The sequence below is a fragment of the Macrobrachium rosenbergii genome, chromosome 15 (genome assembly GCF_040412425.1).
Source record: "Macrobrachium rosenbergii isolate ZJJX-2024 chromosome 15, ASM4041242v1, whole genome shotgun sequence".
In the NCBI taxonomy this organism is placed as follows: Eukaryota; Metazoa; Arthropoda; class Malacostraca; order Decapoda; family Palaemonidae; genus Macrobrachium; species Macrobrachium rosenbergii.
Window position 1 is genome coordinate 51,324,298 of NC_089755.1, and position 15,617 is coordinate 51,339,914.

At 33.8% G+C, this 15,617-nt stretch overlaps 1 protein-coding gene across 6 annotated transcripts in view; it reads right to left on the minus strand.

Moving 5' to 3' along the window:
- Positions 1-15,617, minus strand: part of fray (frayed) — a 353,939-nt gene that overhangs the window by 121,791 nt on the left and 216,531 nt on the right. The window contains exon 1 of one of the 6 annotated variants that reach the window (XM_067117762.1): positions 4,918-5,031. The exons of the other annotated variants lie outside the window; for them this stretch is intronic. Within the exon in view, the coding sequence (XP_066973863.1) occupies positions 4,918-4,988 (71 nt within the window). The 5' untranslated portion in view covers positions 4,989-5,031. Of the gene's footprint in view, positions 1-4,917; positions 5,032-15,617 lie in introns of those variants that run through there. 6 annotated transcript variants of the gene reach the window in all.

The window sequence follows — 15,617 nt, forward strand, 5'->3', positions numbered from 1 at the left end:
GGGACTACACAGCGAGTTCATATTATCATTCACAAGTATTTAACAGCATCACGAAACATTCTTAGGAATAATTCCATCCATAATTTTCATTTACCGAAATAATCAGAATCTGCACCAAAAACGAGCAGGCTTAAATCACCCCAAAACGTTTTAAATTGAGACGCCATAAATAAAAAAAATACACATGTTTTTTAAATGAACAAGACATCCATGCTTCATGCACGCCAATACAAAAGCTTATAATCTCTTATAAGTACCCATATACCCATATATACCCATGTTGTCCGTGAGACTTTATGCCGGTAAGTACAAAACTGCAGAAGCAAACATACGAACTCCTAAAACTGAATTTAACGACATACGAAAATGAAATATGAGCCGGAGGATTGTGAAAATAATTACCAGGCAAAAGACTTCAATTTAAACAACCAATAACCTGACTGGCGGGATATTCGACGAACAAGAGCCTGTGCTGAAATCCATCTGCTTGCTCTAGAATTTGCAGATAAAAAATGCTTCCTGACGCACGGTCAGGTTACTGTTGTTCTAAGAAAAACTATTTGTTGTTCTAAGAAACACTATAGAACGAAAAAAACTTGTAATCTTTAAAAATATTCCCCCGAAATTTAGGTCCAATAATGGAAAAATGTTTAATATTAAATGAAAATTTCTTCCCTGTAATGTTGTGGTTCCAAAGAGCTATCTTGATATTTGTTAGTTCCGATCTGACCTTCGTTATTCAATAGACCTTGCAGTATGTTCAAAGAAAACATATGAACAGCATAATATTAATAATAAAGAATAAAAAAAATAAATACATATAAAAATATGTCACAAGAACAGTATTTGTCCGGCTTTCATCAATCAAATGCAAAAACGCAAATAACTGAATATTTTGTATCTGATATAAATGGTCGAAAAGGGAATTATGCTTCAGAGCCTAAGAGTGCCCTAGACTTTCACATGAAAACGCACATCCATGTATGTATATACGTATATAAATATGTATATATGTATATATATTATATATATACACGTGTGTGTGTGTGTGTGTGAGAGAGAGAGAGAGAGAGAGAGAGAGAGAGAGAGAGAGAGAGAGAGAGAGAGAGAGAGAGAGAGAGAGATAATGTGAAAATTTCCAGCATAACACAACCTTGTTCTCTGCTAGACAGCGTAATAAAACCCGATCAATTCCTCCAATAACTTTAATAAATCTGTTAACAAACAACCATGACAAAGCAACACAACCGTACTTTCTCCTATCACAATGTCATCATCGTTCAGGTCTAATTTATTGCTCCTTTACCTCCAATCTTCACTTTCCTTTCTCTTTCTTTTTTCTTTTTTTTTTTTTTGGTGCAATGCAGCTGCATACATTGAGAGCGCCGTACATTTCCTCAATGCAGACAATAATTTCTGCGTGTGGCACAAATGGACTTCTCTCGTTCGATAGTCTCTTTTGAAGCAGTCTGTGGACCTGTCACTACGTGGGAAGAGGGGGGGATAGTGTGGGGGTGGGGAAGCTGGAATATGGAAAGGGAGAAAGGAGGAGAAAGAAGGTGTGACATACATACAAAACCATGCCACGCACCTGAATAAATTGGTGCATTCTAATGGCTGCATAAAATGCTATCAAAGACATCGTGATGTAAAATATTCAAGCCTTATCAACGTTCATTTTTAAAAGAAATACAAAATACGTGTACAGAAATGCACATTTATATATACATACATACACACACACACACACACATATATATATATATATATAATTGTATATATATATATATATATATATATATATATATATATATATATATATATATATATATATATATATATATATATGAAGGCAGCAAAACCTCTTCCCACTCAGGCTCAACAGAACTGCACCGAATCAAATTCAAAGCCCTGCAGGATACAAAGGCCGAAACCCAACAAACATCTTTCTAGGAGCCCGCCCTAAAACCTCTATAGAATTGAGCGAAGCATTTCCTCCTCTGTGGGAAGTGTTAAGGACAGTTATACGTTTCTGAAGGCCTTCCTTACCACATTGCATGCTCTTCAAATAATCTGTATTTCAAGACGCAGTCCATTTCATATTATTCATTATCTATAATTATTTCATGACCTCAGGGACAATATAAAATGATTTCGTAAATAAAAGAAAGGAAATTGATTTCCTGACCTCTGAAAAATATTGAAATTATTTGGCGAAATTATTAAAAATTGTCAAATTCCGTGGCATTAGAGAACATCAGAAATGAATTCGTTACTCGAAACGTTTCTGATCTGATAAAAAGAGATAATCAGCGAATTCTGGGAAACCGCAGTTAAATATTAAATCGCGTAATTCTTGCGCAATGTAAATGGTCTAAAGTTTTAGAAATGTGAAACCTACGATATAAAGGACGGCAAGGAATTTAAAATGAAGCGTTGGAGCGTTTTTAGATTATGTCACAAGGAGAACTAATAAAAACGAAAAAGCCACGGAAATAATTATTCGGTTCATAAACTGTGTCATTTGGTAAGCAGCATGAGAAACACACACACACACACACACACACACACACACACACATATATATATATATATATATATATATATATATATATATATATATATATATATATATATATATATATATATATATATATATATATATATATATATATATATATATATATATATATTATACAAATATGTAGACACTTCTGCACACAAGTTATTCATATTTTAATTTCAGACTTGTACATTACCAATTGTTGGTTATATATTCTTGATCGTACAAACGGTCAATACATATTTGCATAATTCATATGTATGTTTGTGTGTAGAAATTATATATGCTTTAAATATGCATTTAAGCACAGTATATGTTCCTATCAATAAAAAGCAAAATATCATTATAAACTTATTCTCTTACTGAAAAAAATTAATGATACAGTTGCAGGCTCCACAATGCCCAATTTTTAAACAAAAAACCAACAAATCATTGCATACTTTCCTAAGGTAGGGCACCTTTATCAATTCTCCAAGAAAGAGGCAACTCCCTACAGACTGTACTTTGTTGGATAAAGCTTCAATAATAATAATAATAATAATAATAATAATAATAATAATAATAATAATAATAATAATAATAATAATAATAATTAAAAATTACTCATATCAGCATGAGTCTTAAAATGGACAGACAAATCCACAATTATGTATATGTACATATATTTATCTTTAAATATATGTACATATACGTAACTGTGGATTGTTTCTCCAATAATAATAATAATAATAATAATAATAATAATAATAATAATAATAATAATAATAATAATAGAAACTACTGTTATTAGGAACACGTTTTTGATAATAATAAAAACGATTATTTAATAATGGGAATTACATTCCATTTGAACCTGTGAGGATAAAAAAAAAAACATCTTAGTATACTGTCTCATGTCTGGCATTCCAGTCACAACAAGTGATGATGTAACCTGCATTCGTAACAAACATTATACAACACCTATATCATATGGCCGTGGGACCGGTCCATCCTCTGAGATTCAAATCTGCACACTTAGCAGCTGCTTCAAGTCAGCAGTCACTCTGGTTTTTTCTTGTTTTATATACACACACTCACATACATACACACACACACACACACACACACACACACACATATATATATATATATATATATATATATACATATAAATATATATAATTTATACACTGTATATATACATATATATATTATATATATATATGTATGTATATGTGTGAGTATACCGTGTAAATCTAAAGCAATCTATTTATTGATACCAAGTTTACAATTTAAGCTCCACTGATTTTTTTTTTACCATATTCAAACAACAACAACAAATGCTCTCTTTACTCAGTAGAGGATCTATGACGGAAACTATCCACTGCATTTATATAAAAGACAAAGGGAAGACTTTACGTCCCAATTCCAGATATGATGTCTGCCAGGAAGGGAACTGAAGCTACTGTTAATATTATATATATATATATATATATATATATATATATATATATATATATATATATATATATATATATATATATATATATATATATATATATATATATATATATATATATATATATATATATACATATACATATACATACACACACACAGTATATATGTGTATATATGTGTGTGTGTGAGTATATCGTGTAAATCTAAAGCAATCTATTTATTGATACCAAGTTTTGTGCTTACATTTTAAGCTCCACTGATTTTTTTTACCATATTCAAACAACAAATGCTTTCTTGACTCAGTAAAGGAATTATTACGGAAACTATCCACTACATTTATATAAAAGACAAAGGGAGGACTTTACGTCCCAATTCTAGTTGTGATGTCTGCCAGGGAAGGGAACTGAAGCTACTGTTAATAATATATAATATATATATATATATATATATATATATATATATATATATATATATATATATATATATATATATATATATATATGTATGTGTGTGTGTGTGTGTACACCGTGTAAATCTAAAGCAATCTATTTTCTTTGATATCAAGTTTAGTGTTGACATTGTAAAATCCACGTATCTTTTGTATTTACTATCTTCAGACAACAACAACAAATTTGATTTGGAAGTGGAATTTATGACGGAAACTATTCACTACATTTATATCAAAGACAAAGAGAAGACACTACATCACAATTCTAGATAAGATGTCTGCCAGAGAAGACAATTGACGCCATTGTTAAAAAATATTAACACCGCGGTCGAGACGCATGCTTTAAGGACACTAACCTCGGGTTATCTGACCTTGAAAAAAATATGAAAAGACATGTAGTACTTCCATGCACTTCCAGTAACCTGCATCTACCTCCTTTTGAATCAAAAGAACACAAGAACCTTACTTGTCACTAATAAGAAGCTGCGTTTCAGAATCATCACTGCCTTTCCCGTTCGAATCAGCGAACAGGTTCATTTTTCCAAAGGCTCCGTCCTTTTCCCGTACCAGACACGAAATACCGTCGAAACACGTTATCACAGAAGCAACGTGGTTAACTCTCGAGTTCCTGATAGAAACACAGTGCTGCTCAAATAACCGTAGCAAAGCAAGAAAGTCTTTTTCCCAGTATCACGAACCAGGAACCATGAGACGGCTTTGCAAATACGCAAACACAAGAACTATGCTTGAATCCCAATGGTTATTTCTCGTGTTCCAGAGGGTCCAGTCAGCCTTCCGATGCAGCTGAATAACAACTAGTACCAAATCTGGACTAAGATCTAATGCCAGTTCCAGAGGCAACGCAAAACTGAGATGCAATAACACCAGCCTTGAAGATGTAACTCCGGGTGGAGAGATGCATCTGCTTAAACCGAAGTAATCGAAAGGACTGATGTCTTTTTTTGACAAGATGAGGAACTTTACGGTCAGATGACTTGGAATCACGAGGGTAACGGGGGGTAACGCGATGGGGGTAGGGGAGAGAGGAGTGGGGAGAGGGGAAGGGCTGGACCATGAAGAGGGGGCGGAGGGCTGTTAAAGTTGGTACCGGATGGGAACGCCATCAAGTAGCAGCTGTAGAATCTTAATTAGCTACTTAAGCTGAACATTTAAGTACAATCAAGAACGCTATACCACTGCCAACCTTGAGATTATCTAATTTAAATGTTATTATTGTTGTACCTCTAAACGTCTCATCAACAGGACTGTCAGATTAATAATGAGAGGGCGTTCAGTGTTACTGTTGGTGAAAAGGCTTACTTCCTCGTCAGCAGACTCCAGTCGTTAGACTGCGTATTAGACTCACTTCTAAACAACGAAGAGGAAATGCCATCAAGAAAAAAAAAAAAAGGCTCGCTGCTAAACAACAGAGCGGAAATGACATTTAAGAATAAAAAATTAACTCCCATAAAGCAATAAAAAAAGGATTTGCAAAATAGAACTTTACATGCTATACTCATGACGACATGTCTTCAGCACTGCAAAATTTATACTGAAAGCAATATAAAAAAAAAAGGATTTACAAAACAAAACTTTACATGCTACACTCAAGATGACATGTCACCAGCACTGAAAATTTATTATTAAAAATAAACTATAAATAGGAATTGAAAATTGGAAAACGAATCCTAGTCAGCCTACAAAAAAGTCTGATACGGTTACACGAACACGCTCTAGCAACATATGGAACACACCTTTTCTTACGTCATCAGATACAGGTGACTTGAATGAGTCATCCATCTGCGATTCGTAAACATCTTGAACAGAAGCCAATCGAAGGAAAATGTCTTAACTTCTAGTTATCAAAAAGCTTATTTCTCGCGGTATATAAATCATTAGGAACGCTACCGATTTCACATCAAAGCCTATTTTGTGCATCCGATTTTGTCGATAAGTTTATCCATGTAAGGATAATTTCGAAGCTGTAAATTACAAATCAAAAGCCTTGAGTACTTGTAGGTAATGATGAAATATCCCCATATCTAAGTAATTATTTTTTTTTTTACGCTTCTAGGTACCACAAAATCTACCTTCAGAAAACCTCGGACCATGCCGAAAGTACTTCGACTCGAAGGTCTAGTTACTTTACTCTCGAGATCAGCCTCATCAATTGAACCGCTGAAGCGCACTGAGCTATTGACGAATAACGAAAGTGGAAGGGAGGTCCCAGCTGTCTTCATAATTCACCCTTATATTTAAAAAAAATCCTAATATTTAAAAAAAAACAATCTTCTCACTTCTTCTTCCGAATCAAAGAGAGCATACACTCCTGGTGATCGCTTACGAAATTTATCATTATTCAGACACTCACCGGCACTCTAGGAATTCCCTAATTCGCTAATATATTCTTTGGCTTTTGCTAGCAAGGTTCAAGCCACCACTTCCCCGGCCAGCTTTCTCGAGCGGAAGTTATTTCCACTGGCTACTTAGCAACGGATGGGTAGATGTTTCCTTGACTACGTGGCGGGTTTTGGGGGTTGGGGGGGGGAAGGTTTACTTAGAGTTGGACGTGCGTGCGCGCGCGTACGTGTAAGGGAGGATACGCTGGTGGGAGGGGGGTTGCACTTATAAGGCGCATGAGAAGCAATTTGAGTAGAGTGAGGGCGAGAAGGGGACTTTGGGAGAAGGAAAAATACGAGACTAATAAAAATGCGTGATCTGGGGAAAATGGAGCTGCTGAGGAAGCTGAGAAGCAATTTGATGAGAGAGAGAGAGAGAGAGAGAGAGAGAGAGAGAGAGAGAGAGAGAGAGAGAGAATGGTGAATGTACGAAATGAGGGGAGTAAAAAAATATCTTGTTGCTGTTGAATAAAAGAAAATACTAGCAAACTATCTTGTCGCTGTTGAATTAAAGAAAATACTAGCAAACTATCTTGTCGCTGTTGAATTAAAGAAAATACTAGCAAATTATCTTGTCGCTGTTGAATTAAAGAAAATACTAGCAAATGCTCCAAGACCAATTTTGAGAGTAATTGCCAGGAAATTTTCTCTCTTGAAGTACGAACTAAATTACAGTTCGCAACGCAAGAATTCAAGAGCTCCACTTTTGAAGAATGCAATTACGATTTTTATTTCTGAATTCAAACAGACTAGTGTTTAAACCGTCAGGTTGTTGGCAGTTTTATTCTCCTGAAACGATTCCTAATTAAAAAAATGACCTCCCACATCCCTACTGTTGGAAGAAGTTGGGTGTGTGTGTGTGTGTAATATATATATATATATATATATATATATATATATATATATATATATATATATATATATATATATATATATATATATATATATATATATATATATACATATATATATATATATATATATATATATATATATATATATATATATATATATATATATATATATATATATATATAATAATGTGTATGCCAACCCGCTTGCATGTAAACATTATTGGCATACTATTCACGTATATATATGGCAGCATGTGGTAATGTTGAACAGTCACCTTCAACAGATATGGGCGTAATTTCCATGCCAGTGTGTTTGTATGCAAGGAATCTTTTCAGCTTGAGCTCTCATGTTTATCATATCTTACCGGAAGTAATTTGACAGGATGGTAGCAGAGGCTTACAGAAACTCCTCTCCTCAAATGAATGGGATGGATGATACGTTAACCTCGAAAGTTTATTTCTTGTATCCTTCCATTCAAAATTTATCAACCCGATTTGGCTGAAACTTAAAAAAAAAAACGCCTCAGTTACTTAGGTGTCCTGCACTGACTGTGTGTGTATGTGTGTGTATGTGTGTGCGAGCTTGCTTGCTTGCATACAAGTGCGTGTCTGTGATCTTCGATCCCATGTCGATATCGGAAATTTCACGGGACTTTTCTTGATCCACGACTAGCGACCATCTGTTCTCTCAATTCATCTTCCCGCTGTTGCGTGAGTAGTTGATCTTGGGAAAGCCAGCAAATATGACGTGTTAAAGTAACAAGGGGGGAAAATTTACTTTTCTTCTTGACCTTATGCATAATTTTACAAATTACTTTCGTAACCACCACTCGTCCTATTACGTGGTTTTAAGTCTTTTTTCATATAATAGCTAATTATTTATAGTTAAGGGAGTCACTCACTATCAAAGCGTCTGAAATGAATATCTACATATTTTTCTCCGTTCTTGCTTGTATACACAACGGTAGTCTACGGGCAACACACTCCACGTATAGACCTGTTGTCGTCGAACCCGGGGCTCGCCTTACATAAATATGTAGAATGAGAGTACCTAGGTTTGAGGTCCAGAACGTTACGTAACGTCCACTGGGTCAGGACTTATTGTCTCGACACACTCTGCCGTCTTTCTTGATGGTACGACAAACTTTCAATAATAATAGTAGTTATTACCACTACTACCACCATTACTGCTACGACATCTCTGCGCATCATTAAATGCTTGGACTTACACTGCAAATATGAATGAATGATGTATACGTCACATTTTAATGAAAAATATTGCACACATTTATGTACTTGGTTGCTAAGCTTTCTTAGCGATGGTTGTGCATACGAAGAGCAGTGCTGTAATTGCAATTGGCTGTTGAAGAGAGGAAGAGAAAAACTAATTTTTTTTTTTTAGTTCAGTAGGGTATTCCACCTCCTTTTTTGATTGTAACAGCAAGTTACAGAAAAGGGAACTAAAGGATACTGAAGTAAGTCGTTACCTTGTTGAATATACATTTTACCCCGCAAAACACACTAAATTTTCTTAGCGCTGAATGGCCTTGTGGGTCCCAGTGCTTGGCTTTATGTCTAAATCACATATTCCACTAATTTTTCTTTGACTACTGGACACTAATAAAATCAAACTAACTCTTATATAAAATCCATAAAATTCGACCACTCACATCGAAATTCTAATTAATTCTAATCGAATTTCGATCAATTCTCTCCATCTGATGCGACGAAAAAGAGAACGTAAAGGAACAATAAGGTTAAGGTCAAGGTCAGGGTCACGTAGATGACACACAAAAAAAGAGCGCGAAAGTAAATTCAAAAAGGTCACCAACGTTGCAAAACGATATCACCTATTTAGAATAAAAATGATCTGCTTAAACAAAATTCATGAGACATTGTAAAGTTTCCGGTTATCAGAACTGTCAATACATTTTCGCTCGACACGCGATAGCTTGTTAGTTTTTTTTACGCATGAAGGAGCTTATATATATACATATATATATATATGTATATATATATGTATTATATATATATATATTATATATGTATTATATATATATATATATATATATATATATATTTTATATATATATATATATATATATATATATATATATATATATATATATATATATATATATAAATCTTCATTTCATAGCATCGATAAGAAATAGTGATACTAATCCCGAGAATGAGAGAAAAAAAACGGTAAAAGTAAAGAAAATGGGAAACCCAGAAGAATCATTTAAATGGTAAACTGAGAACTTCTGGAAGAGCATAAACTACACTGCAGCGACAAGAATTACATCTTCCAATCCACACCAGTGATTTCGAAAAGTCACGGAGGGCGACAGCGTAGCAAAATTCCCCCAACTGCCCTGTACTCTGGGCGGAATACATTTTTGCCATTCTTAGCCCCAGGGAGGATTGCATTTCGGTAACTCTATGAGGTATTTCGGTGCGGCTGCTGAAATTCGAGAGATGATTGCTGGATGTAATCAGATGCTAATTACATAATGGAAGGGACTGTATTTATGAGGGGAAACCAATATGATTTTATAACGCAATGCTGCTCTGAAATGACTTTTAACGAACTTCGTAATATAATAACGATCTCGGAATGCGAAAAAAAATAAATAATAATCTCGTGATACTAAAATATCTAAACAAGGTATGCTCGGTCAGGATGTACTTGTAAATCTCAAGTATTTATTTACTTCAATCAATGCAATCCAATAAAAATTCATTATCTTTATTCCGACTCCGGACTGCGGTGATGTAACTTGTCAAATCCGAAATACGTTCAAACACAGACATAGACGTACATCTGAAATTATACATATATACATATACTGCGTAATCCAGTAGGTCAATATCTAACTGTTATGAATATGGAAAATACATATGCTCGAGGAACAGAGAATATATAATACAGTATACAATTTGCAAGCCAAAAGCTCAATATCGAACTATAATGAATATGAAATATAAATACGCTCGAGGAACAGAACATGCATCGGAGAGTTCCGAGACGTCACGTCCCCTCTTCACAGTGGAAAAGGACATATGATATCTAAGAATTTTTTTTTAAATATACTCTGTTCACCAAATTGTTTTTTTTATATACACGGGTATATACATAACGTATGAAGTATAAAAAATACTTGTATGTAGGGAGCTTCGACCAATATAAACAGCTAGAGTTTTATATTGAAATCCGGAGAGAAAAACACGGAAGATTTTTACATAGCAATTACTGCTTAACCAACGAAGCTGTCAAAAACGAGACAGCGCAAAGCCTTTTCCCCATTTCAGGATCATGGCTCCTGAATCTATTTTTGTTTCCACATCTTTTTCTTTCCTCTTTTTATGGTGCCATGTCTGAGGGTAATCAAGTAAAACACTTAGGACCCGATTCCCTAGCTTGGCAGTTGTGCAAATTTTTTCCCCTTTCACGTATAGCAAGGACAAACATGATGTTGTTCAGTATTGTACTGAAAAACCCCTTGCAAAATGACGGTACTGACATATCAAGAGACTAAAGTCTTTTACATCTTGAATTCATTTATTGGGATATTACAGAATTTGAATTTCTAATTACATATAAAGGTAACGTTGTAAAAAATTCTCCTATCTTTTCATCCAAAGAGATGTTTTAGTTTTTAATGAGCTAAAATCATGCATAGTAATCCCAATACGTCTCGTAACAGCAAAATTATTATAGAAAAAAATTCTATTTTAACGAATAAAATAGTAATTTTCAGTACGTTTCTGATATTGTTATTCGTGTCAATTCTTCTGATTATATGTATCAACATTCTCACTTTTACAAAATCATGGTTAGTGAGATCTCAAGTAATGACAGAAATTTAAAAAATCATGATGGTTGAGAGATTCTAGTCAATGAATTGGCACTCATTCACATTCTCTCTCTCTCTCTCTCTCTCTCTCTCTCTCTCTCTCTCTCTCTCTCTCTCTCTCTCTCTCTCTCTCTCTCATGTGTTTTTATTCCACCCACCTTACATTAACTCCATCTGGTGGATAATTTTCTAGAAATATGAAAACAATTCTCTTATACCATTCTCATTTCTATAAACTCACTATATATATATATATATATATATATATATATATATATATATATATATATATATATATATATATATATATATATATATATATATATATATATATATGTCATTTACTAAAAACAAAACTGGTCATGTTAGGGTAATCCCGGTGACCATGCTTCATTCAGCATCACCCCTATTTTCGGAAACATGAACACGATGCAACCGAACTACACTGCCAAATGGACCATGCAACATTAAACTCAACGGCGTTCCATTAATTCAAATACAAGATATCAAGATGACATCACCTAGGCATTTAGGATAAACGTGATCTGAGAACCAATATGACTTATTCAGCAAATCGTGGTGTCGAATGTTATCAGTGTCAAAGTATGAATTAAGATATAAATCATGTTCTAGAGAGAATGCAATTACATTTCATTTAAGAATAATGAATACAATATTGCAGTAAAATTTTGCTCTTAACTTTCGATTTCTGAATGCGATTGGTTTCTATTCTCTGTGGCTTTTCTCAAAAATATTTTTGCACCTTCGTCATCGACTGTAGAAAAGTCATCGCTGACAGTTTCTAATCCGTTATTCTTATCAATTTCTCTTACAGGTAACCTCATCATTCGACAATGGCGATGACATTACATTCAAAATAGTCAATTACGAAAACTCATGGATCCATTACAGAATTAATTACCCCAAGCAAACGAGATGAGTCACAAACTTCAGGCAAGAGCAGAAGGAACGAATTCATTAGTGAGAAAAAACTGGAAAATGCTTTTGGTATAATGAGATGCCTCATTATATAAATGAGCGACTGAAAGTCCACGAAAAACACAGAGCACTTTTCATGCGTCATTCTTCCTCAAAGATGAAATAAGATGATTAAATCTGGAGAAAATAAACATATCAGGATATGATAGTTTTACTTGATTTCTCAACCCTGAGACTTGTATCGCTGACCGTTTCCTGGAAAATAAATTAGTGGCGCTTCCAGTTAAAAGAATAAATACTACAAAGGAACAGTTAAAAGAATTGCGGGAATGTCCAAATTACTTTCACCTTAGCCTCGCAATATGCTTACATGTAAACTCACGCACACACACACAGACGCATAATATATATATATATATATATATATATATATATATATATATATATATATATATATATATATATATATATATATATATATATATATATATATACATATACATACATACATAATAACCAAGACAAATTGCAACTTAAATACAGAATTTTCGTCAAACCCCCATATGAAATACCTTAGACTGTAGGGAAAAAGACGTAAAGTGAGCACAAAGCATCACCATTATAAAAATTAATTGAATAATAAACAGGTCAGTGCCCACTGTTACTTATTTGCCTTTCTTAAAATAATGTGTGAATTTCAGAGACTGGGTTCTACAGTGAACATTAAACTAAAAATCAGGCAGGTTATTCAACTAGAAATTAAGTATCTCACTCTTTACTCCCTTCCTGTTATTCTTTACTCTCTCTCTCTCGCTCTCTCTCCCATTAAATCACGATCAACATACAAGAGCAACAAGGTAACGGGGCAGTAAGTGTGCCCGTTTTGTACAAAGAAACAAATAAAAAAAAAATACAAATGTATCCTACTCATTTCGAATGCACTTCAACGACGACCTTACCCGGTCACACAAAATAGTCCATACCAGTATGAACTAGCCTAAGGGAGACGTATATTCTTAATAATCCCACAAAAACCTTCAAGATAATCTGCCCTTCCCGGAATTACATTTCTCGTTGATGACAGGTTTCCTTCTGTAACTGTCAAGAAGATTAGCATGCGTTAATAATGTCTCTATCTCCCTCTCTCTCACTTTCTTTCTTTTTTTATTTCGAATTATAGCGTATCCGGTATATGCACAGGAGCGTTGCGTGCAAGCTCTTGAGTGAATATACGAATCATATCCTTGTAATCGTTAAAGAAAACTTCAAAGTTCCATAATTCTTGGGATACTGTGGTAAACGCACTGGAAGATGTTCACAGTCACTGACTGAACTTTCTAGTTCTTTGAGCGTTAGGTAGGATCTAAGCGATGAGCAGATATGTTAGTGGTATTTAAGCTTTCATTAATCAAGACAATAATTAATTTTTTTCCTTCTAATAAATGAGATCTTTCTGTAATTTCCTTTACCCTCTCTTACTTCGTAAAGGGGCACCATGTTCTTTGGAAACTTGAATTTCAAGTCAATGGCCCACCTGGGCTTGTTCCATATGTGAATAGGGTTCATCATCTGAATAATAATAATAATAATAATAATAATAATAATAAGTGTTGACTTACTCTATATAATAATAATAATAATAATAATAATAATAATAATAATAATAATAATAATAATAATAATAATAATAAAAGTGCTGACTTATGGTCTAAACGTTTAAAACGCCATATCACAGATGGCACTGGGAAAAAAATATGACATTCATACTGCAAATGCTACATCGTGCATGAACACCCTATGCAGGAAACATTTGAAGCTTTGTGCATTATCACATACGGCTGACGACCACGGTCTGTCATTCACTACTATATTGTGACCTAATAACTTTCGCTGAATATAAATGCCCTTCATTTCCAACATCTCTTTCACGGGTTCTATACAGCATTTTTCTGGGTCTTTCTATTTTTCCTCCTCATAACACAGCAGAACTGTAAGCTCTTCACCAACTTATCGTACTACTCCATTCTTTCCACATGACCAAACCATCTCGAAATGTTCAGCTCCATCCCTCCCGCTAGCTGCCCTTCTAACAACTTCTTCGTATTTCCATATTTCTAATTTTTTTTAACATTTTCCCACGCCTCATATGCTACGTAAGCAATTCATCCCAAAAGTCTTCGTCGTTTTACTTAAATTGGCATTCAGTATCCACACTTCATTTCCATAAGATTTCGATCAACATGCCTTCCTATCTACTTCAACAGACGTTACTTCACCTATTTTTTGACATCACTTTTCCCTTTATGTTTTATATATATATATATATATATATATATATATATATATATATATATACATATATATATATATATATATATACATATATATTTATATATACACATGTAAGTATATCTATCTACATAATATATATATATATATATATATATATATATATATATATATATATATATATATATATATATATATATATATATATATATATATATCTGTCTGAGTGACTGTTCGCTTATCAGAGCGCCTGCAATTTTATCTACTTTACACCTCTACTTTTTATACGCAGTCTAGCGATCTTCTAAACTATTTTTGTGAATAATTTTGTATAACCCCACTGGTGAGAGAGAGAGAGAGAGAGAGAGAGAGAGAGAGAGAGAGAGAGAGAGAGAGAGAGAGAGAGAGAGAATATGATTAAGGAACCGAAGGTCGGCTGGATAGCCATAACTAATCTAAATTATTGAATGCAGTTGGTTCTGGACAGAATTATCTTATACCAAACTCGATTAAGTCTTCATGCGTATTTTGTACTGAGAACCCACAAATGACAATTAATCACAGCAAGTCAGTAATATAACAATGTTAAAGAGAGATAGAGACACACACACACACAGAGAGAGAGAGAGAGAGAGAGAGAGAGAGAGAGAGAGAGAGAGAGAGAGAGAGAGAGAGAGAGAGAGAGAGAGACTCAAGGATAACAAGAATATCCTAGGCAAAAACTTCAGGCCATCACTTAAGTAAAAATAAAAACAAGAAGCAATGTAAAAAATGAACCAGCAAGCCTGTTTGTAGCAACTCTAATCCTTGCAGAGTTTAAGGTCA